The 26,897-nt window shown below is 38.4% G+C and overlaps 2 protein-coding genes across 2 annotated transcripts; both read left to right on the top strand.

The window, feature by feature from the left end:
- Nucleotides 1-280: 280 nt before the first annotated feature.
- LOC146498949 (uncharacterized) lies at nucleotides 281-2,678 on the top strand. The gene is made up of 2 exons (XM_085138705.1): nucleotides 281-1,286; nucleotides 2,206-2,678. Exon 1 carries the CDS (start codon nucleotides 289-291, stop codon nucleotides 865-867), a length of 579 nt encoding a protein of 192 aa, XP_084994831.1. The 5' UTR covers nucleotides 281-288; the 3' UTR covers nucleotides 868-1,286; nucleotides 2,206-2,678.
- A 3,527-nt stretch (nucleotides 2,679-6,205) lies between these two features.
- Nucleotides 6,206-21,981, top strand: LOC146498948 (complement factor H-related protein 5-like). The gene is made up of 15 exons (XM_085138281.1): nucleotides 6,206-6,489; nucleotides 6,673-6,852; nucleotides 7,283-7,388; nucleotides 8,049-8,125; nucleotides 9,357-9,536; nucleotides 9,796-9,984; nucleotides 10,205-10,390; nucleotides 10,859-11,038; nucleotides 11,502-11,690; nucleotides 12,562-12,678; nucleotides 13,030-13,218; nucleotides 14,761-14,946; nucleotides 15,370-15,549; nucleotides 18,760-18,939; nucleotides 21,561-21,981. The coding sequence occupies exons 1-15, from the start codon at nucleotides 6,420-6,422 to the stop codon at nucleotides 21,749-21,751; spliced, it is 2,400 nt and encodes a 799-aa protein (XP_084994407.1). The 5' UTR covers nucleotides 6,206-6,419; the 3' UTR covers nucleotides 21,752-21,981.
- Nucleotides 21,982-26,897: the final 4,916 nt, after the last annotated feature.

The following is a 26,897-nucleotide window of genomic DNA, read 5'->3' as shown; positions in this document are numbered from 1 at the left end:
CCACTCAAGTACAAAAATACCAACAGCAAGAAGGCCAGACTAGACTTTGTCACAAAACCTCTAAAAGAGCCACCACAGATCAGATATTTTTTCCTTTGTAGAGATGAAACAAAGATTAATGTGTAATCGAATGATGAAGAAGAGTATGTAGAAGGAGAGAAAAAGCATTATCTGAAGCATATTACATTTGATAATATATGAGCTATCAAATATCAGCGAGCCACACAAATCTCAAGTCAGTGCTTCTGAAATTTCATCAACATGTGGACTTTGCGAGAAGGGGGGGAAATGCTCTGCAGAAGAACCCACAGCCACTTCCAAGACAGCAGTGACACACGCATGTGGACGGGCATCCAGGCCATCACCAACTACAGGAAGACAACACCTGTCTGCGATTGTGACCCCTCCTTACCAGACACACTAAACAACTTCTATGCACAGTTTGACGCACAGAATGATGTGTTGGTGAGGAAGTCCTCCGACCCTCACAACAACCAGGTTCTGTGTCTGACCTCTGCTCATGTGGGGAAGACTCTTCGTAGAGTTAACCCATGGAAAGCTGCTGGTCCAGATAACATTCCTGGAAGACTACTCAGAGAATATGCAGACCAGCTGACAGATGTCCTCACTGACATCTTCAACCTTTCCCTGAGGTGCCTCAAGGCCACCACCATGGTTCCTGTGCCAAAGAAGTCCCCAGTGTCCTGCTTTGAGAACCTTATCATGAAGCGCATTAAGACCCTGCTGCTACCCGCACTGGACCCACTGCAATTCGCCTGTCACCATCATGACGCCATCGCCACCACTCTACATCTCGCCCTCTCCCACCTGGACAATAAGGAAGTAGTGTACGAATGCTGTTCATAGACACAATCATTTCTCAGCACCTGATTGGAAAAGTGAGCCTACTGGATCTGAACACCTTCCCCTGCAACTGGATCCTGGACTTTCTGACAGAAAGACAGTTCGGATCGGCGACAGCATCTCCAGCACCACCACACTGAGCACTGGACCCCCTCAGGGCAGTGTGCTCAGCCCACTGCTGTTCACTCTGCTGACTCACAACTGTGCAGCAATGCATCATCAAGTTTGCCAATGACATGACTGTAGTGGATTTCATCAGCAAGAACGACGAGTCAGCATACAGAGGGGAGGTGCAAGAGCTAACGGACTGGTGTATAACCAACAACCTGTTTCTGAATGTGGACAAGACAAAAGAAATGATTGTTGACTTCAGGAGAGCAGAGATCACTGTAAAACTTAACATTGATGGATCCTCTGTGGAGGTTGTCAAGAGCACCAAATTCCTTTGTGTCCACCTGTTTTTTTGCAGTCTTTGCAGATTGCACTTTACGTAGTCCTGTGTTGATTGTCTGTTACATGTCATATGTAGCACCGTGGTCTCGGAGGAACGTTGTCTTGTTTCACTCTGTACTGTACCACTGTACATGGTTGAAATGACAAAAAAAGCCACTTGACACTTGAAATGTGGTGGAGGTAATATTATGGCATGAACATGTATGGCTGTCAGATGAACTGGGTCACCAGTGTTTACTGACGATGTGACTGCTGATAGAAGTAGCAGGATGTCCCAAAAGATTGATTTCTATTCATGTGGATGTAGTGTTTTCAGTGGTCGAAATAATTAATCACTCATCCAAGTGACTTCTTCAGTCTCAACTAAACGCAGGTTTTTTCAACCTGAAACTAGCACCACTGACTAACAGTGGCCCGTTAGGTCAATTTCATGATCACTAATATACAAATGGTCATTGATCAGTGGTCATGAGTACAATTCACAGAGAGTTTAAGAATGGCTGAAATTACAGCACCGCAGCCATACAGGTGTGCAAATTTCTGACTTAAAATTCTGAATATTTGTCTAACAAATAACTCTGCTCTAAAATCCAAAAATAAATAAGTACATAAATTAAATAACTGGCCCACTTATTTAGAGAAAGCTCAGTTTAAATCCAAATGTGACTTTTAAACATTTCTTATTCTTCAAAATTTCAGTACAGAAATCTATGTTAGAGATCGCATGTAAAATAGCCATAGAAAAACAAGATAATGACATTTATAGTTAGGCAGGAAAAAATAAACTAAAAAATAAATAATACCCATAAAGTCCTTTAAAGAACACAATATTGTGTGCATTCCTGTATTTTATTAACATTAAAAGGCCTTTCTTTTTTTGTCTTACAGAAACCTGCACTGTGAACAGAGAAGACGTGAACAGACATAGTATTCAGTTTCGATATTTTAGTGTTGATAAACTGTATTGAGAAAATAATAAAACTGAGATTGTGTGTACCAAAGGAAGACATGTTGGGGCAGTGGGAATGCGTCAGAGGTGGTTGATGGTGTGATACAGTTGCCAACTTGCCAGTAATGGTGTTTTTGTACTAAATTAGATAGAAATGGGTCTACGAACTTATCAGTAATTATTCTGAGTGAATAACTAGATCACTGAAGTACTAGTGCTGCCATTTTAATAAAAGCATATAAGCTGACTGAGTCTGTTTTCTACCTTTACATGTTTACTAAGTGAACTCTATCTTGCATTCATGCTGTGCCAAGATACTGAGATATTCAAGATCTCTGCACTCCCTTACATTTTCAATATGTATGGAAGGCTGATGTACAGTGTTGGGGAGTAATGGGATACATTTACCACTGTGATGTATTTAAAATACAAAATATGAGTAACTGTATTCCAAATCAAATTATATCACTTTTATTGTCACGTCACATTACTGTTACACTGGTACAGCAGATGTGAGTGTGATTCTTGTATATGCATATGTATGCATATGTATGCAGGCCGGGGTGACTAGAATCTTTGATGATCCTCCCCACTTTCCTTAGGCACCGCTTCTTGTAGATGTCCTGGAGGGAGTGAAGCTCACCTCCAATTATCCTTTTGGAACACCACACCGCTCTCTGGAGAGCTTTGCAGTTGTAGGCGGTGCTGTTGCCATACCACGTGGTGAAGTATGCTCTCAGTGTCACAGCGGTAGAAGGTCCTGAGGATGCCGGGGCTCCTGCTGAATCTCTTCAGTCTCCTGAGAAAGAAGATGCGTTGCTGCGCCTTCTTCACTGTTTTGTTTGTGTGTAGTGACCATGTGAGATCCTCTGCCACATGTACACCTAAGAAACGAAAGATACTCACTCTCCCCACAGCAGCACTGTTGATGGTGATGGGGGTGTGTGCTTCCCTACACCTCCGGAAGTCCATTATCAACTCCTTTGTCTTTGTGACATTGAGGGTGAGCTAGTTGTCTTGGCACCAGTGTGTCAGTTTCCTGCAGTTTTCTGTCCAGCTTTGAGGGAACGATGGTATTGAATGCTGAGCTGTAATCAGCTGTAAAAAAAAATGTACAAACAGCATTCTCACATACGTGTCTCTCTTCTCCAGGTGCGAGAGGGCAGTATGTAGTGTCAATTCCATTAGAGTTACCATTTAAAAAGGTGATAATTAGAATACAGTTACTTTGTTGAAATTAATGGATTGCACGGCAGTCTTTTCCTGTTTCATATGTTAGGCTATCCCTGACTGGGATAGGTGGGATTTGACAGAGCCTCTGGAAGAAAAGCAGGGTTGGATCAAAAGAAGACCAATTCCCGTACAGCAGCAACCTGCACCAATCCCTGGTGGACCAACACCAGTGGAGAGTTGCCGTTTTCCAGGAAGAAGAACAGGTGGCGATGTGTCATCTCCCTGGAGACAACAAGGTCAACTTCCACCCTCCCGAAGTGGTACCACCTGCAGTTGGACTCTCCACGCCGCTTGCCTTGGATCCCCCTTCGAGATGATGTCTGCTGCCATATTCAGTGGCCCTGTTACATGTCCATGAACGGCTCTGAGCGAGTGGAACCAGGGGGTGGGACGAGTGGATAACCCAGAAAGGATTTGAACTGGGAAGGCTCTAGCTTGCACTTTTTGACATTCAGACACAAGCCCAGAGTCTAAACATGACACACTGACTATGTGGCCTCATAGGAGAAAGAGCAGTGCCCATGCACTGCATAAGGTCCATGCATAATAATGAAAATCATGAACAATGAAATAATGAAAAGGTGAAAATAATGAGTACGTCTGTCAAAACTACTGCTATACTATGGAAGGTGAGCCATTCAAAAGCTGCAATAATGGTGAATAGACCAAATCAATGAAATGCCTCAGTATGATACAACACTAAAATATGTTTATATTTTTGTATTTCATGTGTAAGATTTTACATGAAGGAGTTTAATGAAAAACCATGTATTCATTACACGGAGTCATTGAAAATCATATGGTAAAGGTGAACAACAAGCAGAGGCTGAACATATAAAATGTCCTGTGTTCAATAAACATGTCAGTGAATATGGTGGTGTGAAATGGTCAAGAACTTGTAGAATAGTATTGTATAAGCAAACAGTTTGCATTCATCTTCCACAACTATATTTGACTTATATTGGTATTTGATTCCAAGGAATAATCTGAAAAACTGAATCCCAGAAGCAAATCTATTAGAAAAGGAGTTGGACAACAGACTTCTACCAATTTTGTGAAATTTAAAAAGAAATAGTTTTCTGTTCCTAAAAATTCAAAAATGACAAAAGTTCTTTCAAATTTTCAAAACTAAGTTTCATCTTGGTTGAAAATTTTTCTAAAAGGCATAGACAGGGGTCAGCAACCTTTAACACCCAAAGAGCCATTTGGACCCGGTTTCCACACAAAAGAAAACACTGGGAGCCGCAAATACTTTTTGGCATCTAAAATAAAGATAACACTGTATATATTGTTTTTTACTTTTATGCTTTGTGTGAACAACTAAGATGTGTTGCTTATGAAATCCATGAAGTGCTACAGAGAAAATTACATTTATGTAATTAACACATTTTGAACTCTTAAAGAAATATTACAAAAGGAAAGACACCAGCCTGAACTAAACTGATCCATGTAGCAAACAAAAACTGTTGTGAGACGCCACCTTTATATCGCTTTTGAGCTTTTGGAGCCTTGACCTGGCTTTTAAAAAATAATTGGAAAAAAAGCACTATGCTGCTAAAAGATGAAAAATAGATATTTGCAAAATTCTGCCTAATTATGTATTTTACCTGGTTAATGTGTGTGGCTGGGCGTGGTCTGCAGCGCCGCTGCAGGGGAGGCGGACGCACCTGAGCGGCACCAGCAATCACACCACGTCGCCTTAACATCTGTGCTCTCTCTGCTGTTGTGTTGTCGGGCTGTGAGCTGAAAAGCTACAGCCGGCTGTATGCGTACAGCAACCGTGTGTAAAAAGTGGTCAATAAAGAGATGCTGGAAAGCAAGTTCACGGAAACATCGTCGGGTCTGCCGTGATATGTTTACAGTGGAACTTCTGCTCCTGAACCTCTGCGCACAGCGTCTGCAAATCGGGGCTGTACGAAGTCACTTTCAGGACTGTAAGCTGTCGTCTGTGAGGCGTGAGCAGTGTGTGTTTTTAACATAGTTCACGGAGGAGAATAGCTGCCGACATAATGTGGATCTGAAGATCCATAATTTGCCTGGGGTTGAAAGTCTCGATAAATGCACGGCGTTTCGGCGGGTACACCGGCTTCCGCGAGTGTGACGCTTATTTTGAGCATGAAAAAATAACAAAATATAGTTTTATTTGTATATTTCAATATCACAATAATCTTCCAATTTAGAACTACAAGTTAAAAAAGAACTAACATAAATAAAATACACTTCAGCTAAATACTTCTAATTTATTTTCCCAAACCACACAGAGCCGCACTATAAGGACTAAAGAGCCGCAGGTTGCCGACCCCTGGGCATAGATATTGGTTATGTTTGAATTTAAAGATGTTCTCTTAAACAACAACTTCTTTAAAACTATTTACCGACCTGAATCTCTGGCTGACTTTTACAATGGACTTTGTACCTCAGTACCATCTGCATTTATGACTTACTAGTCGTGGTGATCAAACTGCACAGTAACCTTTTCAGCGAACACTAATCATTCTATCACAAAATAAGATATAACATCTATTATATTTTGCAAACTTGTTTTGAGCATCATAGACCAGTCTATATTTTCAGGACTAATTAATCTCATATTTCAATTTAATTATAAGAATAGACGGATTAATTTATATGATGTTTGAAAGAGGACACAAACCTTCACAAATCAACTCTATAAAGTCTATAAATTATTATAGGGTGAGTTTTGTGAAGTGTTGTCTGTGAACTCCTCTGGCATGTTCAGTGAAACTTGTTGTTCGCGATATGTCATTTTGAGGCTTGTGCAATTCCAGTAGGGAAGTCCATATTTTAACCATTGGCCTCAAATACTGTGATAAACACACAGCAGTTCTGCACAGAAAACGCACAGTTTGTCAAAGGATTTGTGCACAGTGAAAATTTGCTTTGCAGTCCACTTGACAGAATGCGACTGTCATTAATCCTTCTGTTTCTCCATCTATGGGGACATGTGGAAGTTTCTTTCTCAGAAAACGGTAAGTCAGACTTTTTTAAATGCTGTGTTCTTTGTTTAGTTTAAAAGAGAAGACATTTCTTCTACTTCTACGTACCCTCTTTTTTTAATTTGTTCTACTATCTCTTTACATATAAATGAAGATGTAATTTTGGAATCCTTGGTCAATCTATGTATACATCTCTTTCCATGTTGTTTTTTTCAGTATGTTCAAGGCTTCCAAATGTTCCTCACTCCTATGTGTCAGAAAATACTAAAAAAGATGAGTACCGCGAAGGAGATGTGATACATTTCACATGCGAGACTGGTTATATATCTGGTCCAACCCTCAGATATATATGCACAAATACTGGCTGGGAGAGTTTGCGTCAGGGAAAATGCAACTGTAAGTTAAATGGTTTGCCTGCTATTTTGCTGTTACTCTTATGACTGTATTTATAGGGTTACAAATAATCCTTAATCCCTTCTAAGATGCAATTCATAACATTTCACAAAATATCAATTACCAAAGTTTTATCCCAAACGTTAGTTTTTTGGAATTAGAAAGAGTTGTACTGAGACAGCTGCAGTATGCTGCTAACAGTAATCTATTGTATGAAAATAGCAAATCACTTCCTCAAATCCCTGCATCAATAACATTGTACCCACACTTCAACACTGTTATTAACTGAAGAGTTATATAAAATAGCATAAGAATACATTTATGTCACTGTCGGCAAGCACCTGATTTCAATTAAAAATAAGCAATAATAAGAGAAGAATAAGGTCTAATTCCTACTTACTCATGAAAAATATTCTCTTTTCTTTTTTTTCAGTAAAGCCATGTGAACTCCCTGAGGACGTTCCCAATGGCTATTATGAAATTATCCGCGGAGAAGAGCTCGTTTTTGGAACAACTATCAAATACTTTTGCAATCTAGGGTATGTGGATCTATAATAATTCAGTGTCATAATGTACGCGCTCTGAAAGTCCCATGAGGATCGCTTATATTTGTGTGTCAAAACAGAAACTCTTCAAGTTGTTTTAAGACAAAAGTCCCGTACAACAATGCTGTTTGGAAAATGTCAACAGGAATGGGACAAAAGGAAGCCATTATTCAAAGGAGCTTTGAAGAAGCCTGGCAGACTATTAACTACATTATTCCTAAGACTGCATTAAAGAAATTACAAGAAAGCTTGCATAAGAGAGTTCAGGCTTATTTTTAAAAATGTTTAAACATAAATTTAGAACTCACTGTTGGTACGAAAGTGAGTTCCAAGACCTGTTTCTGCTGATTTTTGCTGCACTTCTTGTGTTAGGTTGACATACCTCAGTCTTTTCTCCCAGTTTCCCTTCCTGAAGAATGGCCACACTTCCACTCAGGTCTTTTCCGATGAGGCTTAAGTGAACAGCAGATGATCAACAGTGTTAAGTGGTTTAGGTACAAGGGAAGACCTAAAAATAATTCAGTGTCCAATCACTGATGTCCGATCTCAAGACCACTTAAAATGGTTACTTGGAAGCAAAATGATTGCTCAAGTACTCTATAATTTTTAGTGTGTGGGTGAAAATACAAAATGAGATATGAGTTGTAATTGCAGGTATACAATGGGAGATAGCGATGGCACCCGAACTTGTCAGTTGGACGGATGGAGTAGTACTGTGCCAGTATGTGAAAGTAAGTCTTTCAGTCAACACCCCAGCAATGTTACTTTTATCGACATTTGTAGTTTGAACTAGCTTAACAGTGTATATTTATAAGGTCCTCTGATTACACTCGAAAAATGTGAAAATTTCAGTCGTCCTGTTAGGTATGAGAAATGAGCTTGCTGTATATACCCTGTGTACTACATTTTAAATATATATTGCTCAAGATTTGTACCAATTCCTGTGGATCCATATTGCACCTGCGATGGTATCACATGACATATAAAGCAAGAACTGGTGCTTGTATATAACCCAACCAGTCACTTAGGACAGTGTTTACCAACCACTGTGTCGCAGCACATAGGTGTGCTGTGAGCAATGATCAAGTGTGCCATGGAAGATTATCTGATTCCACCTGATTAGTACTCTAAGCGATCAGTGTAACAGGCAGAACAATTTCATTCTCTTCCAATAGAGGGTAGTACAACTACCTGCTCTAATTAAATGGGTTTCCAACTGCCATTAAAACAGAAGAAGACAAAGAAGAAATTACATAATACTCATGCTGTAAAACAATGGAGCACGTAATAGCAACAGATAAATATTTGAAAAGACAACGTAATCAGTCTGACCTGGTCCTGGGGAAAATTCTGACCCAGATGGAGGCCCTAGCATGAGTAGTGGTCAGAAGAAAGCAAAAAGGGTATACTGGGAGCAGATCAAACCAATTCCGCTATGCTTGGTGCGCAGGTAAAAATTATCAATATACTTTTGTGGCATTTTTGTTTGGTGGTGTTTTTTTGAATGTGAAATATGTTCCATGGCTCCAAAAGGTTGGCAAACACTAACTTAGGACACCTAATACACCTTTCGGCTTTTTTCTTACATGAACCTTGAACTCATGAACTTATATTTACAGTCCAGTACCTCAGTACATCTTTTTGCTGTTATCAGGCATTCAGGTTATGCTACTAGAGGTTCATACTTTTAGCACTTCTTCTTCACTCCCCTCTATTTATTTGTGACTTGCTTCTTTCTCATATAGTTTATTTATCTTTCCTTATCTTTTTGTGCTCTTGCGTCTTCACCTTACATTATGAAGCATCTTGAGAAAACATTTTTTATGAATTCTTGGTATATGAATAAAACGTAATTTAATTCAATTTAATTGATCAAGGTCAGTGATGTGTCACTCATGGTGAAATGTGATTATTGTGATGGAATCCTTTTTAAACTTGTATTTTTGTTGCCCATATTTGTAGCTGCCGAGGGTTGTGAGAAACCACCACATCTTTCAAATGGAGACCCGAAGGAAAGTTCCAGACTGCAGTACAGCCATAGTGAAAGGGTTGAGTACATCTGCCAGGATTACTACAGAATGGAGGGTGGGCCGTACAAAACCTGTGTAAATGGTCAATGGACTGGAGAGATGAGATGCCTCAGTAAGATGTAGATCTCTTTATATTTCTGCATAGTCCATTCTTTGCATTCTGCTTATGGAGCCATTTTGCAGCCGCTATGTGCAAAACTATAAAAATAGTATAAAGGAAGTATTGTTGCTTGTGTTTAACTCTCAAAATGCATGTTTGGTTATCTTTAAATAAGCTTCTCCATGTTTAATAGTAGCATTCACAGGGCATAATAAAAAAAAAAAACTTTATGTCTACAATCGCAATAATGACTCTTACTTATTGTTTTCAGGAATCCCTTGTGCAGTTGGATTAATGGACCCTAATCTGCAGGTAACTGGATTACCACAAGGGAATGAAGCGATAAGGACTGGGGACACATTACATTTTCGTTGTGCTGATCAGTATAAACTGGAAGGTTCTGAAGTAATCGAGTGTTTAGAAACTGGGTACTGGAATACTTCCTTTCCATCCTGCTCTGGTATGTTTACTTTAACCGAGAAAAGCTGAAGTGATTAAAGTGATTTGACATGTTTTTTAAATGTCCATATATTTGTGTAACAATTATGTAATCATTATATTTCATTTGTTAAAATTATATAACGATTAAGATTTACATTTTATTTGGTTCCTTTGGGTCTAGACTACTGCTGCATTACACTTTAAACTGAAAGATTAAAAGACTGTCTTCTTTAAAACAGATGAATGCAAAGTCACAAGAATATCAGACAGTGTAAGAATCACATCACACATACAAGACAATGGACTAAAGAAAGGACAAAAGCTAACCTTTACTTGCCTTAGACGTAACCACTTTATGCAAGGCAATAAAACAGTTGAATGTTTGGCAAATGGACAGTGGAGCGATCCGTTTCCAACATGCGGAGGTAAGCCAGTTTTTTTTTATGTCCACTCACCCATTATATGTAACAAGAAAAGATCATCCAGTCACAGTGCACTCCAATTTCAGGAGGTTTTAATCACATTTTTTAATCCCCAAAAATGTTACGGTTACTTTTACTCAGGCAAAAATTACACAGGAAATGTTTTTGGACAAGTCTTGCGGTTGATCCTAATTACAATTACTGTGTAGGAAATGTCATGTACATATGCGAAGCCCAGTCAGTAATAAGCGCCCAGATAAGCTGCTCATGTTAATAACAGCTGTAAATATAAAAAAGAGAAGTCGGAATAAACCCCCAGTAATTTGGGAAGTTGAATCTCTAAAAGATTTACACAAAAATTGACTGTAAGATGTTGCATAATGGTACTAATAGTATTGTGAATAGATATTAAAAAATGTTATATTAACAGTTTCAAGTTTTTTGTTTGTTTTTTATCTATATTCATTTAAGATCCTGTGGGTTGTGGGAAACCACAACCACTCTCAGATGGAGACACCAAAATCAGTACTAAAAGGCAATACAGGCATGGAGAAAGGGTTGAGTGTATCTGTCAAAATTACTACATAATGGAAGGTACACCATATAAAACCTGTGAAAATGGTAAATGGACTGGACAGATGAGATGCCGCAGTAAGTTATAGTTATATTATGTTGTATTTTCTAAGATTCTGCATATGTAAAAGTATTTTAGGGGTCCCAAGTTTTTGGGGTTTTTTTTACCCTTAAATTTAGAGAAAATTGAGTTTACACAGGAATCAGCCTTTCAAGCTGTTGACATCATTTATTTTGAGAAAGGATGCAGAATTTGGGGGCTTCATGTTCTTAGATGCGCTCTGTTTTATGTTAATTAAAAAAAATGGGAAATTTAAGACAATTTAACATTAGACTGTTTCATAATTTGATATTGTGTGAGGTCTGCACTATATCTGGAGTTTTGATACAGATACAGATTGCATTTTATCAGACTTCCTTGGTTTTAAGCACTGTGCCATTGTAATCAAGACTTGAATAGTTATATATGATATATGTTGTGCATTCCTGCATTGGTGTAATGTACTGACATTAACAAAATCTTTTCTCTTAACTCTTACAGAACCCTGCACTGTAAATAGAGAAGACTTGAGCAAACACAATATTCAATTCAGATATGTCATAGATGATAAGCTGTATTCAGAACATAATGATGTAATTGAGTTCATATGTACCAGGGGAAGACCTGTTGGCAGTTTGGGAATGCGTCCGAAGTGCATTGAAGGCGTAATGCATCTGCCCACATGCCAGTAACATTTCTGTCTGTTGGATATGATGAGCATGAGCACGCAAATCTATAAATGATTAGTGCACTAATGTGTGTGGTCATTTTATTAAAAGCCTATGTACTCAGTCTGTGTTCTTTCTGTACATCTTTTTTTGTGTGTAAAATCAAAGTCATTCATAAATCCTTTGTGGACAAATACACAAAATGGGGGCCCTATCTTTCCCGTCTGAACATATTCTGATTAAATAAAGATAACAAAAAGAAGTAAAAAATAAATAAAATAACAAACTCCCTCCCTTTGGCAGGAGATCATACCTGCTATTAAAGTGTTTTTGTAACCTAGACGAGCACACACATGTACACACGTGTAACAGTAATTGCATGTAATGTTATTTTAATAAAAGCATCACGGGGTCTGTTTTAATTCTTACATAAGTTTAACTCTGCTGAAAGTCTTGGGGCTTTGGGTTTCATGGCCTAACAATGAAACAACCCCTTTTTCACAGTCTTTTTAGGCCTGGAGTCCAGCAGCCACATGTTGATTCATTGAGTTCACTTATCATTTAAGTTGAGTTACTTTTGCCTTCCCACCAGCTCGATGCATTCTGGCCATTCTCCCTTAACCCCTGGCACCAGCGAGGCTTTTTCAGCAAGAAAACTGAGCATCACTGGATATCTTCTCTTTTTCTGAAAATTCTTTGTAAACGCTGGCAAAGTACATTTGAAAGTCCTGTGCTTTGTACACCTAACCACCTGTCCAGTCCTTCTCCGTAGCACTTGTACAACAGGAGTCCAAGGTTGTATTTAAATAGAGACATTTGGACAGAGCCACTGGACAGTCTGTGCTGTGACCTGATCTCTCTGGGTGGAGTTCGAGCTGGGGGAGGTCACTGAACAATGAAGCTACTGAAATTCTCCTCAGAAAACATTCGTCAAAAGAACATGAAGCTGTCTTTAATCCTTCTGTTTCTCCAGCTGTGGGGGTGTGTGGAAGTTTCTTTGTCACAAAATGGTAAAGTGATCTATTATTGTTTTTCAGTGTACCTAAAATCACATGTTTTACCTTTGTGGAAAGGCAGTTAGAATTTAAGAAGAGTGCCATATACACTGCATGTGGTCATCACAGGTGTTTACTTACTGCAGGGGAAAAAGCATGGCATGAATGTAATCGTCTTAGTTCTGTCTTAGTTTGATCTTTGTGTATTTTGAAGCATAATTTAAATATCCAATAATTTCATGATTTTTTCCTCTCTTCTGGTGTTCACTAAAACCAACTACTCTCTTGCTTTAGCTCTCATTCTTGGTGCTTTGCAGCTTTGTTACATAAACTCACATATATTTCTACATATTTTGCTTTTTTCAGATCGATCTTGTAAAATCGGTGTTATGGATCCTCATCTCTACGTAGCTGGATTACCACCATCAAATGAAATAATGGCGACTGGACATAAATTGCGTTTTCTGTGCAGCAATACACGTGTACTAATTGGGTCTACAGAAATTGAGTGTTTAGAAAATGGACAATGGAATTCCCCCTTTCCTACTTGCTCTGGTATGTGCACTTTTATTACCACAATAACGTGAGGTAACAGAAATGAGCTGTGACTATGATAAGGTTTTCTGTTTTAAGTTGCTGTTAGGAGCAATTTTGTATTGCAGGAAAACATCAGCATTCTGTAGCAGTTGTGTTGTTGCCCTTGTATCACATAAATCATTAATCTAATGATCCTGATGAACCCTGTAAGGTCAAAGTCATCATAGGAAGTATTCTAATCCTAATCCTATATTTTTGATCTGCTGTTTATGTCTAATATTGTAGGTTCTTGAGATAACGGCTGTTGTGAATTAGCATCACATAAATATTACTGAACTGGATACATTTTCCAGTTTTCATCTTTTTAATCTTTCCTAATCATTTTAAGAAAGAGACACCTGTCTATTTGGAAAATGTCTCTTCATGAACATATTTTTTTTATACTGAAATCTTTTACTTTCAAGTTTTTTTATATATTGAAAATGTAATGCTGATTTATGCAGACATTTGCATCACATTTGGTTTCTTGTTCATACTGTAAATCTCATAGTGAAACAGATTCTCTTCTTCAAAACACAGAAATCTTCAGTCCCTTAAGTACCCACCAGTTGAAGGTGCCAGTTTAAAATATATTTTTGCTAGTTTTGTTCTCCCTGTTATATTGTAGCTACAGGAGATTTGTTGAGGTTTAATGGAAATGATTGAAACTTGATACCATTTTAATCTAAAATTAACAAGGGGATTTGAAAGCGTAGTTGTCTAAGGCAAAAATGCATTTCAGCACACTGAAACTAGAATGAAATTAGAATATCGGGTTTTTGTTCAAAGCTATCAGTTTCGAATGATATCCAATGACTGAATAGCTGTGGTTATCAATATCTGTCAACAATAGGGAATTTTCTCTGCCGAGATATCATTTCATTCACTGTTGATCAGTCTGCCCTGCTTAAAGGAAATAATGGGCAACTATTGTCCACATTAGAAGACTCAAGTGTGAAGAACTTTTATATGAATTAAGGTTGTATTTTTCTGCCAGGTGCTGCTAATTAAATTCAGTCAGCAATCTTTAGCACTGCTATAAACACAGATGTTTTGATAGTTTGTTCATCTGGATCATTCAGTGTGTGTTAACATATACTTCCCAGCAATTGAACAGTTATTCATCAACTCAGCTAAACAATACCTATGAAAAAAAGAGCTCACTATAGTACATCAAAATAAACTATTGCTGTGAATACGATTTAAAACTGGAGTCAAGTTAAAAACACTGCTGGCTGTCATTCTGCCTGCTGACATATTTCATCTTTATTCATCTTTCTTTCTCTACCCTTGGTTAAGGGTAGAATTGCCATTCTTTTCTGACTTCTTAAAAGACTCGACATTTATTACTTCTTAATTACAGCAATGAGAAACTGAATGCCTATTAATAGTAAATATTTAAAGAAAAACTTGCTTAGTTTGAAAATGTAGTGAAAAAGTGTCTTATTACTTTGAATCTGATTTGGTTTCATGTTTATAATGTAAACCTCACAGTAAAACAGATTCTCTTTTTCAAAACAGAGAAATGTAGAGTCCCTGAAAAACCAGCAGGTCTAACAATCACCACAGATGTAACAGACGATCAAATAAAAAAAGGACAACATCTAACATTAGCTTGTAAAAACAGTAATCACATCATCAAAGGGAATGCAACGCTTGAATGTTTGGAAAATGGACAGTGGAGCAATCCTCTTCCCACATGTGAAGGTACAACACTTGTCCTCTTGTGATCTTACTGTTTATCAGTACAAAGGATGGAAAAAGATTGCTATTGCTGTTTTTGGTATTTCTTGGGGTGTCGTGTGAATGAGTGTAAGTTACACACACTTTAAATCAGAAATTAATAGTTTGTTTTGAGGCAAAAACACATTTCAGGTTATCAGTAAAATGTCCTCTGCCTGATCTGCTCTCGTGCTAATTAGTTTGTGTGAACATTGTTTCTGGTTAATTCTTTGTCACAGATGGCCACACAGTGTTAAGGTAAAGGAGAGTGATGCACAGGGTGTATGACAAATATTTCACTTGAAATGAAAAATGATGCATGACAGCAGGTCAGAGTGAAAATGTGATTATTGTGACAAAATAGTATCTAATGTTGGTTTTTCCTCTGTTATTGCCCACAATTTTTAGCTGCCAAGCAATGTAGGATGCCACCACGTCTTTCAGATGGACGGACCAAAACAGCGACTAGAAACACGTACAGACACAATGAAAAGGTCGAATATGTGTGTGACAAAGACTACGGCATGGAGGGTGAGCCGTTCAAAACCTGTGTCGATGGTGATTGGGTTGGAGAGATGAGATGCCGCCGTGAGTTAAATTTCCCTTTTGTTGCACACAAAGTTTTTAAATATGTTCTAAGTAAACAAACAGCCAGTGGAGGGACGCTGGAACCAGTTTGAGAAGTTTAGTAAATCTGAGAAGTTGGTTAAGTGTGACGTTGAAAAGTTGTTTTCACTAACACAGACAGTAGCTCAAAACTGTTTGAAATGTGGTGCATTTAAGATTATACCTGAACACACCACAATGTAGACTTCAGGGTTAGTTGCAGTTATATCATTAAATAATAATAATATTAATTCAATTCAATTCAATTTTATTTATATAGCGCCAAATCACAACAAATGTCGCCTCAAGGCGCTTCATAGATACAGAGAAAAGCCCAACAATCATATGACCCCCTATGAGCAAGCACTTTGGCGACAGTGGGAAGGAAAAACTCCCTTTTAACAGGAAGAAACCTCCGGCAGAACCAGGCTCAGGGAGGGGCGGCCATCTGCTGCGACCGGTTGGGGTGAGAGAAGGAAGACAGGATAAAGACATGCTGTGGAAGAGAGACAGAGATTAATAACAGATACGATTCAATACAGAGAGGTCTGTTAATACATAGTGAGTGAGAAAGGTGACTGGAAAGGAAAAACTCAATGCATCATGGGAATCCCCCGGCAGCCTACATCTATTGCAGCATAACTAAGGGAGGATTCAGGGTCACCTGGTCCAGCCCTAACTATATGCTTTAGCAAAAAGGAAAGTTTTAAGCCTAATCTTAAAAGTAGAGATAGTGTCTGTCTCCCGAATCCAAACTGGAAGCTGGTTCCACAGAAGAGGGGCCTGAAAACTGAAGGCTCTCCCTCCCATTCTACTTTTAAATACTCTAGGAACAACAAGTAGGCCTGCAGAGCGAGAGCGAAGTGCTCTAATAGGGTGATATGGTACTACAAGGTCATTAAGATAAGATGGGGCCTGATTATTTAAGACCTTGTATGTGAGGAGCAGGATTTTGAATTCAATTCTGGATTTAACAGGAAGCCAATGAAGGGAAGCCAAAACAGGAGAAATATGCTCTCTCTTTCTAGTCCCTGTCAGTACTCTTGCTGCAGCATTTTGGATTAACTGAAGGCTTTTCAGTGAGTTTTTTGGACATCCTGATAATAATGAATTGCAGTAGTCTAGCCTGGAAGTAATAAATGCATGAACTAGTTTTTCAGCGTCACTCTGAGACAGGATATTTCTAATTTTAGAGATGTTGCGCAAATGGAAGAACGCAGTCTTACATATTTGTTTAATATGTGCGTTGAAGGACATATCCTGGTCAAAAATGACTCCAAGGTTCCTCACAGTGTTACTGGAGGCCAAGGTAATGCCATCCAGAGTAAGAATCTGGTTAGATACCATATTTCTAAGCTTTTCAGCGCCGAGTACAATGACCTCAGTTTTATCTGAGTTAAGAAGCAGAAAGTTAGTGGCCATCCAAGTCTTTATGTCTTTAAGACATTCCTGCAGTTTAACTAATTGGTGTGTGTTATCTGGCTTCATGGACAGATAGAGCTGGGTGTCATCTGCATAGCAGTGAAAATGTATGCTATGTCTTCTAATGATGCTGCCTAGGGGAAGCATGTATAATGTAAACAGAATTGGTCCTAGCACCGAACCCTGTGGAACTCCATAATTAACCTCAGTGTGTGAAGAGGACTCTCCATTTACATGCACAAATTGGAGTCTATTAGATAGATATGATACAAACCACTGCAGTGCAATACCTGTAATACCTACAGCATGTTCTAATCGCTCTAATAGAATATTATGGTCAACAGTATCGAATGCTGCACTAAGGTCAAGAAGGACAAGCACAGAGATGAGTCCACTGTCAGAGGCCATAAGAAGATCATTTGTAACCTTCAATAAAGCTGTTTCTGTGCTGTGATGAGCTCTGAAACCTGACTGAAACTCTTCAAATAAACCATTCCTTTGCAGATGATCTGTTAGCTGTTTGACAACTACTCTTTCAAGGATTTTTGATATGAAAGGAAGGTTGGAGATTGGCCTATAATTAGCAAAGACTGCTGGGTCTAGAGATGGCTTTTTGAGTAAAGGTTTAACTGCAGCCACCTTGAAGGCCTGTGGTACATAGCCGATTATTAGAGATAGGTTGATCATATATAAGATCGAAGAATTAACCAATGGCAGGACTTCTTTGAGCAGTTTTGTAGGAATGGGGTCTAAAAGACACGTTGATGGTTTGGAGGAAGTAATTATTGAAGTTAACTCAGAAAGATCGATTGGAAAAAAAGAGTCTAACTTAACATCAATGGAACTAAGAGTAGCTGTAGATAATATTACATCTGTGGGATGATTATTGGTAATTTTTTCTCTAATGATAAAAATTTTATTTGTGAAGAAGTTCATGAAGTCATCACTAGTTAACGTTAAAGGGATGGTTGGCTCAAAAGAGCTCTGACTAATTCTTCTTGTTCGTATTAATACGAACAAGAAGAATTAGTTTTTATAGAAACCTCTGTAATTACCCACCATCCCCAAACTGTGCTGCAGCTCTGAGAACATCACAATGGCTTCAGTTCTTAAGTGGATGGGTTTCACTTGTTCACCACCCACTACTTCTCCTAGATACACTATTGCAGTCTGCCCAAAGTCACACTTTGAGAGATTTAATGTCAGGTTTGCTTTTCCATGATTTCAGTGTTTTTAAGTGGCCCTCTATCATTGCCACAGACATCACACATTTCATCACCAGTTAACATGGGTTACATGGCGGAACAGGGAAATACAACATGCTATGGACATGTCAGAGGAAATGTGAGAACCTGATGAGCGCACATGAACCACAGAAGAGTTTGAACTTAAAAAAAAAAAAGTTTTTTCACAATAAAATGATTAAAACAATTAAAAGGATAGGATCTGTAAGCTGTGGGAGAGGGCAGTAGATGAATATATCAAAGAAGCAGATCATTTCAACAGCAACATGAGTTTGATACCAGTACTACACAGTTTATCATTAGTTACAAAGATTGCTGACCGCTTTCTAAGCATAACAGAACTACATATATAGGATGACAAAGCAGTCTTAAAGGCTGTGATCTGCACTCGGATTGCATGATGAATACTTCACCTGAAATGTAAAATAATATGTGACGGTATATGAACATAAAAACGTGACTAAAAAATTATTGTGACTAAATGTTGTCTAAACTTTTTTTTTCTCTATTGCTCACACTTTTGCAGCTGCGCAGGGTTGTGGGAGGCCACCACCTCTTTCAGATGGAGACACCAAAACAAGTACTAAACAGCTGTACCAACATAATGACAAGGTTGAATATATCTGTCAGCTTTATTACGTCATGAAGGGTGGACCGTTCAAAACATGTAATGACGGTGAATGGACTGGAGAGATTACATGCCTCCGTAAGTAAAAGTTTTCATTTCATTTCATTCTGTGAAGATACAAGTAAAAAGTCATTTTGGTTTCTGTTTTTTTAATTTTGTTTAATTCCAGAGGTGTGATCGATATTTACAAAAATATACACGACTGCTTGTGAGCCTCTCAAGATGAGAAACTATTTATAAAATATGAAATTAAATATGTTATTCACAAACAGTGAATGCATTGCTTTGTTAAAGCCCTTCAATAAACATCTTAAATGTTCAGTTTAAAATCCACTGTGGTGGTGTACACTAAAAACATTTAAAATACAGACAAAAACATTCATTTGTGACAAAAAGTCCAGAACCCTTTACTGTTAAGCTGAATTTTGGAAATTTGTCAAAAAAAAGCAAGACTGGATTTTTGAGAACTTAATGTGATAGATCAAAAACTCCCAAAGGCTGTATCTTTTAAATATGATACACTAGGTATCGGGGGGATAAAACTCTTTGAGGCATGTTGTGTTTGACATAAGAAATCGCCAGGTACAAAATCATTTCTCACTGTGTGGATAGTAGGGTCTGAGGTTTACTGAAAAACATATTTTATGTTTGTTGAGATGAGCATCAAGTAAGAAATTCTTTAATTGTTTTTTCTGTTGACTTCAGGTAATTCTAAACAATAGTCATGATGACGTTGAATTGTGGTACAGGGCCCTGCTGTAATTTTTTTATCTGGGTTTTTAGGCCAGTAAGGTCAGTGGGTCGGAAATGTTTCTAAGACTCAAATTATGGATATATTTAGTAAATAATAAAGTTTTCAAATCAGTTCTAATATAAAAAGCAGCTAGTGAATGGATGCTGGAACCAGTGAATGAGCTGTCTCCTTCAAAAACCTGTTAACATCCCAGCTGCTGATTCTAGTAATAATCTAGTAAAAAACATGTAGTTGTTACATTTGGTGAAGCTGTATATATGGAGATTTTTTAGGTAGTTTTTCAAAGTTCAAAGAGCATGACTGAAGTATTTATGATACTGTGTGTGGTTCAAACCTCAGTACTGTGTTAAGTATTGGAGTGAAAGGTGCAAGCAGGAATTCTGATTAATTATTAATTCTTCATTTAACAAGTGTGCAGTCTAGAGATATAATAACAGCATATTGATTCAAATGAATATTTGGTCTGAAAAACAAATGATCATTTCTGATGAAGGTTATTCTATAACATTTGCCCAATGAACTGCAATTCAAAACCTTTGGGACAAAGCTCAATTCAAACTGACAGCAATAAATAACAATAAATAAATAATAATAAAATTAATTCTAGCAGCAAGATATGAAATCAAATCACAATTTAAAATCAACAAGTGATCCAGATTCCTGAAATTCTGTATGTTTATCTAAAAGAAATAACAGAAACTAGTTTACTTATTTGGAGAATGAGTAAAATTAATGAGTAGGTTTACATTGAAATGTGACTTCCAAGATTCAAGATTCCTTATTTGTTGCATGCATAGTTATACGAGTACAACACGCAGAAATGTATCCTGACACGCTTCTCGACTGTGTAAAAAGAGAGAGAGAAGATTATGCACATGCAAAAAGAGAGAACATATATGCATATAACCATAAAAGTGAATTAAATAAAATAAGACAATCTGGAAATTTCAAATTGAAACATTTGAAAAATGTACATTGTGCAGGTGGGTATTAAAGTGTCTAGTACTGTAGTGAGGCTGAGAGGAGTTGTCATGGTCCTGGGTCATTTTGACCCAGCGTTTTGTGTTTCCTGGAGTTTGATGTATATTCAGCCCTACCTGTGTCTGTCCTCGGTGCTTTGTTCATGTCCCCGTGTTGTTATGTAAAACAGTCTGTGTGTTTCCTGTTTTACTTTGTAGGGTTGTGTCTCGTTATGTCCATTGGTTCCAGCTGTGTCCCCGCCTGTCTGCCATTACCCGATTACCGTGTGTGTGTATATATAGTGGGTGTCGGTCTGTGTTCGTTGTCGGCTCGTCTGTGTTTCATGGTGTCCTGTTCCTCGTCTGCGTCTCTCTGCCACTCACCCCGTTCGTATGATCTCCGGTTTGTTATTTAGCTCACCCAGTTTAGGTTTATGTTCTGTCCTGCCCTCAGTTCTGTTATTTGTGCACTGTAAATAAAACCCTCACTCATATCACCATATCGGCTGTCTGCATTTTGGGTCCTCCTTTTCCTCCACACCACACGGCTCACCCCGCCAGCCGTGACAGGAGTCAGGCTGGGATGGACAGGACTTCAGCATGTAAAATAGTCACAGAAATATTACATAAAATTAACAGTGAATGTAATCACTCCACAAGAGCAACAGCAACAGTAGATCATCTGTGTATCATTCCAGCGTTTGACCACAATTTAGAATTAGATAAGATAAGATAAGATAAGACTTTATTGATCCCACAACGGGGAAATTTTTTGCATCACCTCAGCTCAGGTACAGATATCAGAAGAAAATACAAAAATACAATAAGTACAATCAATGAAAAAAAGTAAAATAATACACTATATACAATAGGCAGGAGAAAATAAATTTTATTTGTAGCCACAGAGTCATTTACAGAACACAATATTCTGTACATTCATGTATTTTACTAACATTAAAATACTATTTATCTTTTATGTCTTACAGAACCCTGCACTGTGAATAGAGACGACATGAGCAAACACAATATTCAATTCAGATATGTCAGAGATGATAAGCTGTATTTAGAACATAATGATGTAATTGAGTTCATATGTACCAGGGGAAGACCTGTTGGCAGTTTGGGAATGCGTCAGAAGTGCATTGAAGGCGTAATGCATCTGCCCACATGCCAGTAACATTTCTGTCTGTTGGATATGATGAGCATGAGCACGCATATCTATAAATGATTAGTGCACTAATGTGTGTGGTCATTTTATTAAAAGCCTATGTACTCAGTCTGTGTTCTTTCTGTACATCTTTTTTTGTGTGTAAAATCAAAGTCATTCATAAATCCTTTGTGGACAAATACACAAAATGGGGGCCCTATCTTTCCCGTCTGAACATATTCTGATTAAATAAAGATAACAAAAAGAAGTAAAAAATAAATAAAATAACAAACTCCCTCCCTTTGGCAGGAGATCATACCTGCTATTAAAGTGTTTTTGTAACCTAGACGAGCACACACATCGTCTAGGTTACAAACATGTAATTGTTACATGCAATGACATGTAACAGTAATTGCATGTAATGTTATTTTAATAAAAGCATCACGGGGTCTGTTTTAATTCTTACATAAGTTTAACTCTGCTGAAAGTCTTGGGGCTTTGGGTTTCATGGCCTAACAATGAAACAACCCCTTTTTCACAGTCTTTTTAGGCCTGGAGTCCAGCAGCCACATGTTGATTCATTGAGTTCACTTATCATTTAAGTTGAGTTACTTTTGCCTTCCCACCAGCTCGATGCATTCTGGCCATTCTCCCTTAACCCCTGGCACCAGCGAGGCTTTTTCAGCAAGAAAACTGAGCATCACTGGATATCTTCTCTTTTTCTGAAAATTCTTTGTAAACGCTAGCAAAGTACATTTGAAAGTCCTGTGCTTTGCACACCTAACCACCTATCCAGTCCTTCTCCGTAGCACTTGTACAACAGGAGTCCAAGGTTGTATTTAAATAGAGACATTTGGACAGAGCCACTGGACAGTCTGTGCTGTGACCTGATCTCTCTGGGTGGAGTTCGAGCTGGGGGAGGTCACTGAACAATGAAGCTACTGAAATTCTACTCAGAAAACATTCGTCAAAAGAACATGAAGCTGTCTTTAATCCTTCTGTTTCTCCAGCTGTGGGGGTGTGTGGAAGTTTCTTTGTCACAAAATGGTAAAGTGATCTATTATTGTTTTTCAGTGTACCTAAAATCACATGTTTTACCTTTGTGGAAAGGCAGTTAGAATTTAAGAAGAGTGCCATATACACTGCATGTGGTCATCACAGGTGTTTACTTACTGCAGGGGATAAAGCATGGCATGAATGTAATTGTCTTAGTTCTGTCTTAGTTTGATCTTTGTGTATTTTGAAGCATAATTTAAATATCCAATAATTTCATGATTTTTTCCTCTCTTCTGGTGTTCACTAAAACCAACTACTCTCTTGCTTTAGCTCTCATTCTTGGTGCTTTGCAGCTTTGTTACATAAACTCACATATATTTCTACATATTTTGCTTTTTTCAGATCAATCTTGTAAAATAGGTGTTATGGATCCTCATCTCTACGTAGCTGGATTACCACCATCAAATGAAATAATGGCCACTGGACATACATTGCGTTTTCTGTGCAGCAATACACGTGTACTAATTGGGTCTACAGAAATTGAGTGTTTAGAAAATGGACAATGGAATTCCCCCTTTCCTACTTGCTCTGGTATGTGTACTTTTATTACCACAATAACGTGAGGTAACAGAAATGAGCTGTGACTATGATAAGGTTTTCTGTTTTAAGTTGCTGTTAGGAGCAATTTTGTATTGCAGGAAAACATCAGCATTCTGTAGCAGTTGTGTTGTTGCCCTTGTATCACATAAATCATTAATCTAATGATCCTGATGAGCCCTGTAAGGTCAAAGTCATCATAGGAAGTATTCTAATCCTAATCCTATATTTTTGATCTGCTTTTTATGTCTTATATTGTAGGTTCTTGAGATAACGGCTGTTGTGAATTAGCATCACATAAATATTACTGAACTGGATACATTTTCCAGTTTTCATCTTTTTAATCTTTCCTAATCATTTTAAGAAAGAGACACCTGTCTATTTGGAAAATGTCTCTTCATGAACATATTTTTTTTATACTGAAATCTTTTACTTTCAAGTTTTTTTTATATATTGAAAATGTAATGCTGATTTATGCAGACATTTGCATCACATTTGATTTCTTGTTCATACTGTAAATCTCATAGTGAAACAGATTCTCTTCTTCAAAACACAGAAATCTTCAGTCCCTTAAGTACCCACCAGTTTAAGGTGCCAGTTTAAAGTATATATTTGCTAGTTTTGTTCTCCCTGTTATATTGTAGCTACAGGAGATTTGTTGAGGTTTAATGGAAATGATTGAAACTTGATACCATTTTAATCTAAAATTAACAAGGGGATTTGAAAGCGTAGTTGTCTAAGGCAAAAATGCATTTCAGCACACTGAAACTAGAATGAAATTAGAATATCGGGTTTTTGTTCAAAACTATCAGTTTCGAATGATATCCAATGACTGAATAGCTGTGGTTATCAATATCTGTCAACAATAGGGAATTTTCTCTGCCGAGATATCATTTCATTCACTGTTGATCAGTCTGCCCTGCTTAAAGGAAATAATGGGCAACTATTGTCCACATTAGACTCAAGTGTGAAGAACCTTTATAGGAATTAAGGTTGTATTTTTCTGCCAGGTGCTGCTAATTAAATTCACTACATTAAACAGATCGTCAGCAATCATTAGCACTGCTATAAACACAGATGTTTTGGTAGTTTGTTCATCTGGATCATTCAGTGTGTGTTAACATATACTTCCCAGCAATTGAACAGTTATTCGTCAACTCAGCTAAACAATACCTATGAAAAAAAGAGCTCACTATAGTACATCAAAATAAACTATTGCTGTGAATACGATTTAAAACTGGAGTCAAGTTAAAAACACTGCTGGCTGTCATTCTGCCTGCTGACATATTTCATCTTTGTGATTCTCGTTTGGCTCTCAGCGAAGGCGGTCGCACTTTTCTCCTCTCCTCCTTACCCTTATCTTCCCTGCTTAGCCTCTGTGTCCTTGTCTGTCTCATGTGCATTACTTTCCCTGGAACAGTCTCTCACTGTCGTTCTCTAAAACCTAAAAGAGAATTATGGATTTGATCAACTGGTCTCTGAATGCTATTGACACCCTCTTCTCAACGAGAAGTCTGGGCTCGGGAGAGCCCGAGTGCCCTGGAGGGACTTTCCCTGCTGGTTACACGATGGACGGGTGGCAGAACTGGAGAGTCATGTGCCTGGCGGGACTGTCGATTGAGGACGCTGAAGATATCTACCTATTTGGAACCATGATGACAGGGTTCTTGCTGATCGGAGCTGGCTTGGCCCTAACTTATCGGAGAATTGAGAGAGCGGAACCAGCTCAAACCCCCCCAAGGCTGCCCGCTGGAATCGAAGCGACGGGACGAGCGCGACCTCTCACAACGAACGCAGCATGGTTAACACCTTGGAGACGCTTACAGCTGCTGTGAAGACTCTAAACAACACTATTGAGCGTATGGTGGGATACATCAGAGAGGGCCCTGCTCAAAATGAGACCCTTGAGCGAAAGTTGGATCACATCACAGAACGGATCACTGCAGTTGTGAGGTCTCAGAATCAAAAGAATGACAACACCACGGATCAGAAGTTTGATACCATCATGGGGAGGCTCGCGGCTCTCCAACGGGAGATCGAGAGACCAGCATCAGAGTGTTAAAGATCAGCTTTGAAAATTCTCGTGAGCTGCTCGTATGGAAAGAAAATCAACAAATTCGGGATCAAAATGCAGACACCACCACGGCGCCAGCTGCAGGCCCAAGGCTGAAGCCGGACAAACACTCCCTGATAACGACTGTGTGATGACTATTCTCCTCATCCCATGCAAGGCCACCTGGATTGGCTGGAGGACTGTTTACTTAGCCTGATAGGGCGAAGGACACTGTCTCAGCTGAACTATGGACACGCACACACACATACACTTACACTGATAAGCACTCACTTATCCCCCTTCCCGTTCCAACGCCTTCGATGCTTGTTGCCTCCTGGGAACACGAGGCGGGTCTGGGCCCGCGCTGCAGAGACGGCGCCATTGCAGGATTGCTGCTGTGTTACCTGGGATTACTCCTCATCCCCTACCCAACCCTGTGGCTTGTTATGTCTTCACAATGTTGTGCCGTGGACATTCATGTGCTTTTTTGTGCAGAGGAGTTTTTTTTGTTTCCTGTTCTCATGCTGTCCTACCATGGAAGCACAGCATGAGTGGAGGTCTCTTTTTTTCCTCTTGTACCTTCCCGTTGTGTGGACATTTCAGTGTTTTTCTGTAACGCTACCAATCTCCGACTTGTAACCCGATGTAATGTTTGTGTCCTGTGTGTAAGGTCGGGGGGGGGGGGGGGGGGGGGGGGGCAACCTGTGTGTGACAAATAAAACTTTCATTCATTCATTCATTCATTCATTCACTTATTCATCTTTCTTTCTCTACCCTTGGTTAAGGGTAGAATTGCCATTCTTTTCTGACTTCTTAAAAGACTCGACATTAATTACTTCTTAATTACAGCAATGAGAAACTGAATGCCTATTAATAATAAATATTTAAAGAAAAACTTGCTTAGTTTGAAAATGGAGTAAGAAAATGTCTTATTACTTTGAATCTGATTTGGTTTCATGTTTATAATGTAAACCTCACAGTAAAACAGATTCTCTTTTTCAAAACAGAGAAATGTAGAGTCCCTGAAACACCAGCAGCTCTAACAATCACCACAGATGTAACAGACGATCAAATGAAAAAAGGACAACATCTAACATTTGCTTGTAAAAACAGTAATCACATCATCAAAGGGAATGCAACGCTTGAATGTTTGGAAAATGGACAGTGGAACAATCCTCTTCCCACATGTGAAGGTACAACACTTGTCCTCTTGTGATCTTACTGTTTATCAGTACAAAGGATGGAAAAAGATTGTTATTGCTGTTTTTGGTATTTCTTGGGGTGTCGTGTGAATGAGTGTAAGTTACACACACTTTAAACCAGAAATTAATAGTTTGTTTTGAGGCAAAAACACATTTCAGGTTATCAGTAAAATGTCCTCTGCCTGATCTGCTCTTGTGCTAATTAGTTTGTGTGAACACTGTTTCTGGTTAATTCTTTGTCACAGATGGCCACACAGTGTTAAGGTAAAGGAGAGTGATGCACAGGGTGTATGACAAATATTTCACTTCAAATGAAAAATGATGCATG

This window comes from Neolamprologus multifasciatus, chromosome 17 (genome assembly GCF_963576455.1).
Source record: "Neolamprologus multifasciatus chromosome 17, fNeoMul1.2, whole genome shotgun sequence".
NCBI lineage: Eukaryota > Metazoa > Chordata > Actinopteri > Cichliformes > Cichlidae > Neolamprologus > Neolamprologus multifasciatus.
This window is presented reverse-complemented; position numbering and strand designations above follow the sequence as displayed.

Excerpts from the sequence above, each read along its gene's own strand:
- LOC146498949 (XM_085138705.1), top strand. The coding sequence starts at position 289 with ATGCTCTGCAGAAGAACCCACAGCCACTTCCAAGACAGCAGTGACACA.
- LOC146498948 (XM_085138281.1), top strand. The coding sequence starts at position 6,420 with ATGCGACTGTCATTAATCCTTCTGTTTCTCCATCTATGGGGACATGTG. Across the intron at positions 6,853-7,282 it reads GCGTCAGGGAAAATGCAACT|TAAAGCCATGTGAACTCCCT; the intron begins GTAAGTTAAATG and ends CTTTTTTTTCAG. Across the intron at positions 7,389-8,048 it reads AAATACTTTTGCAATCTAGG|GTATACAATGGGAGATAGCG; the intron begins GTATGTGGATCT and ends TTGTAATTGCAG.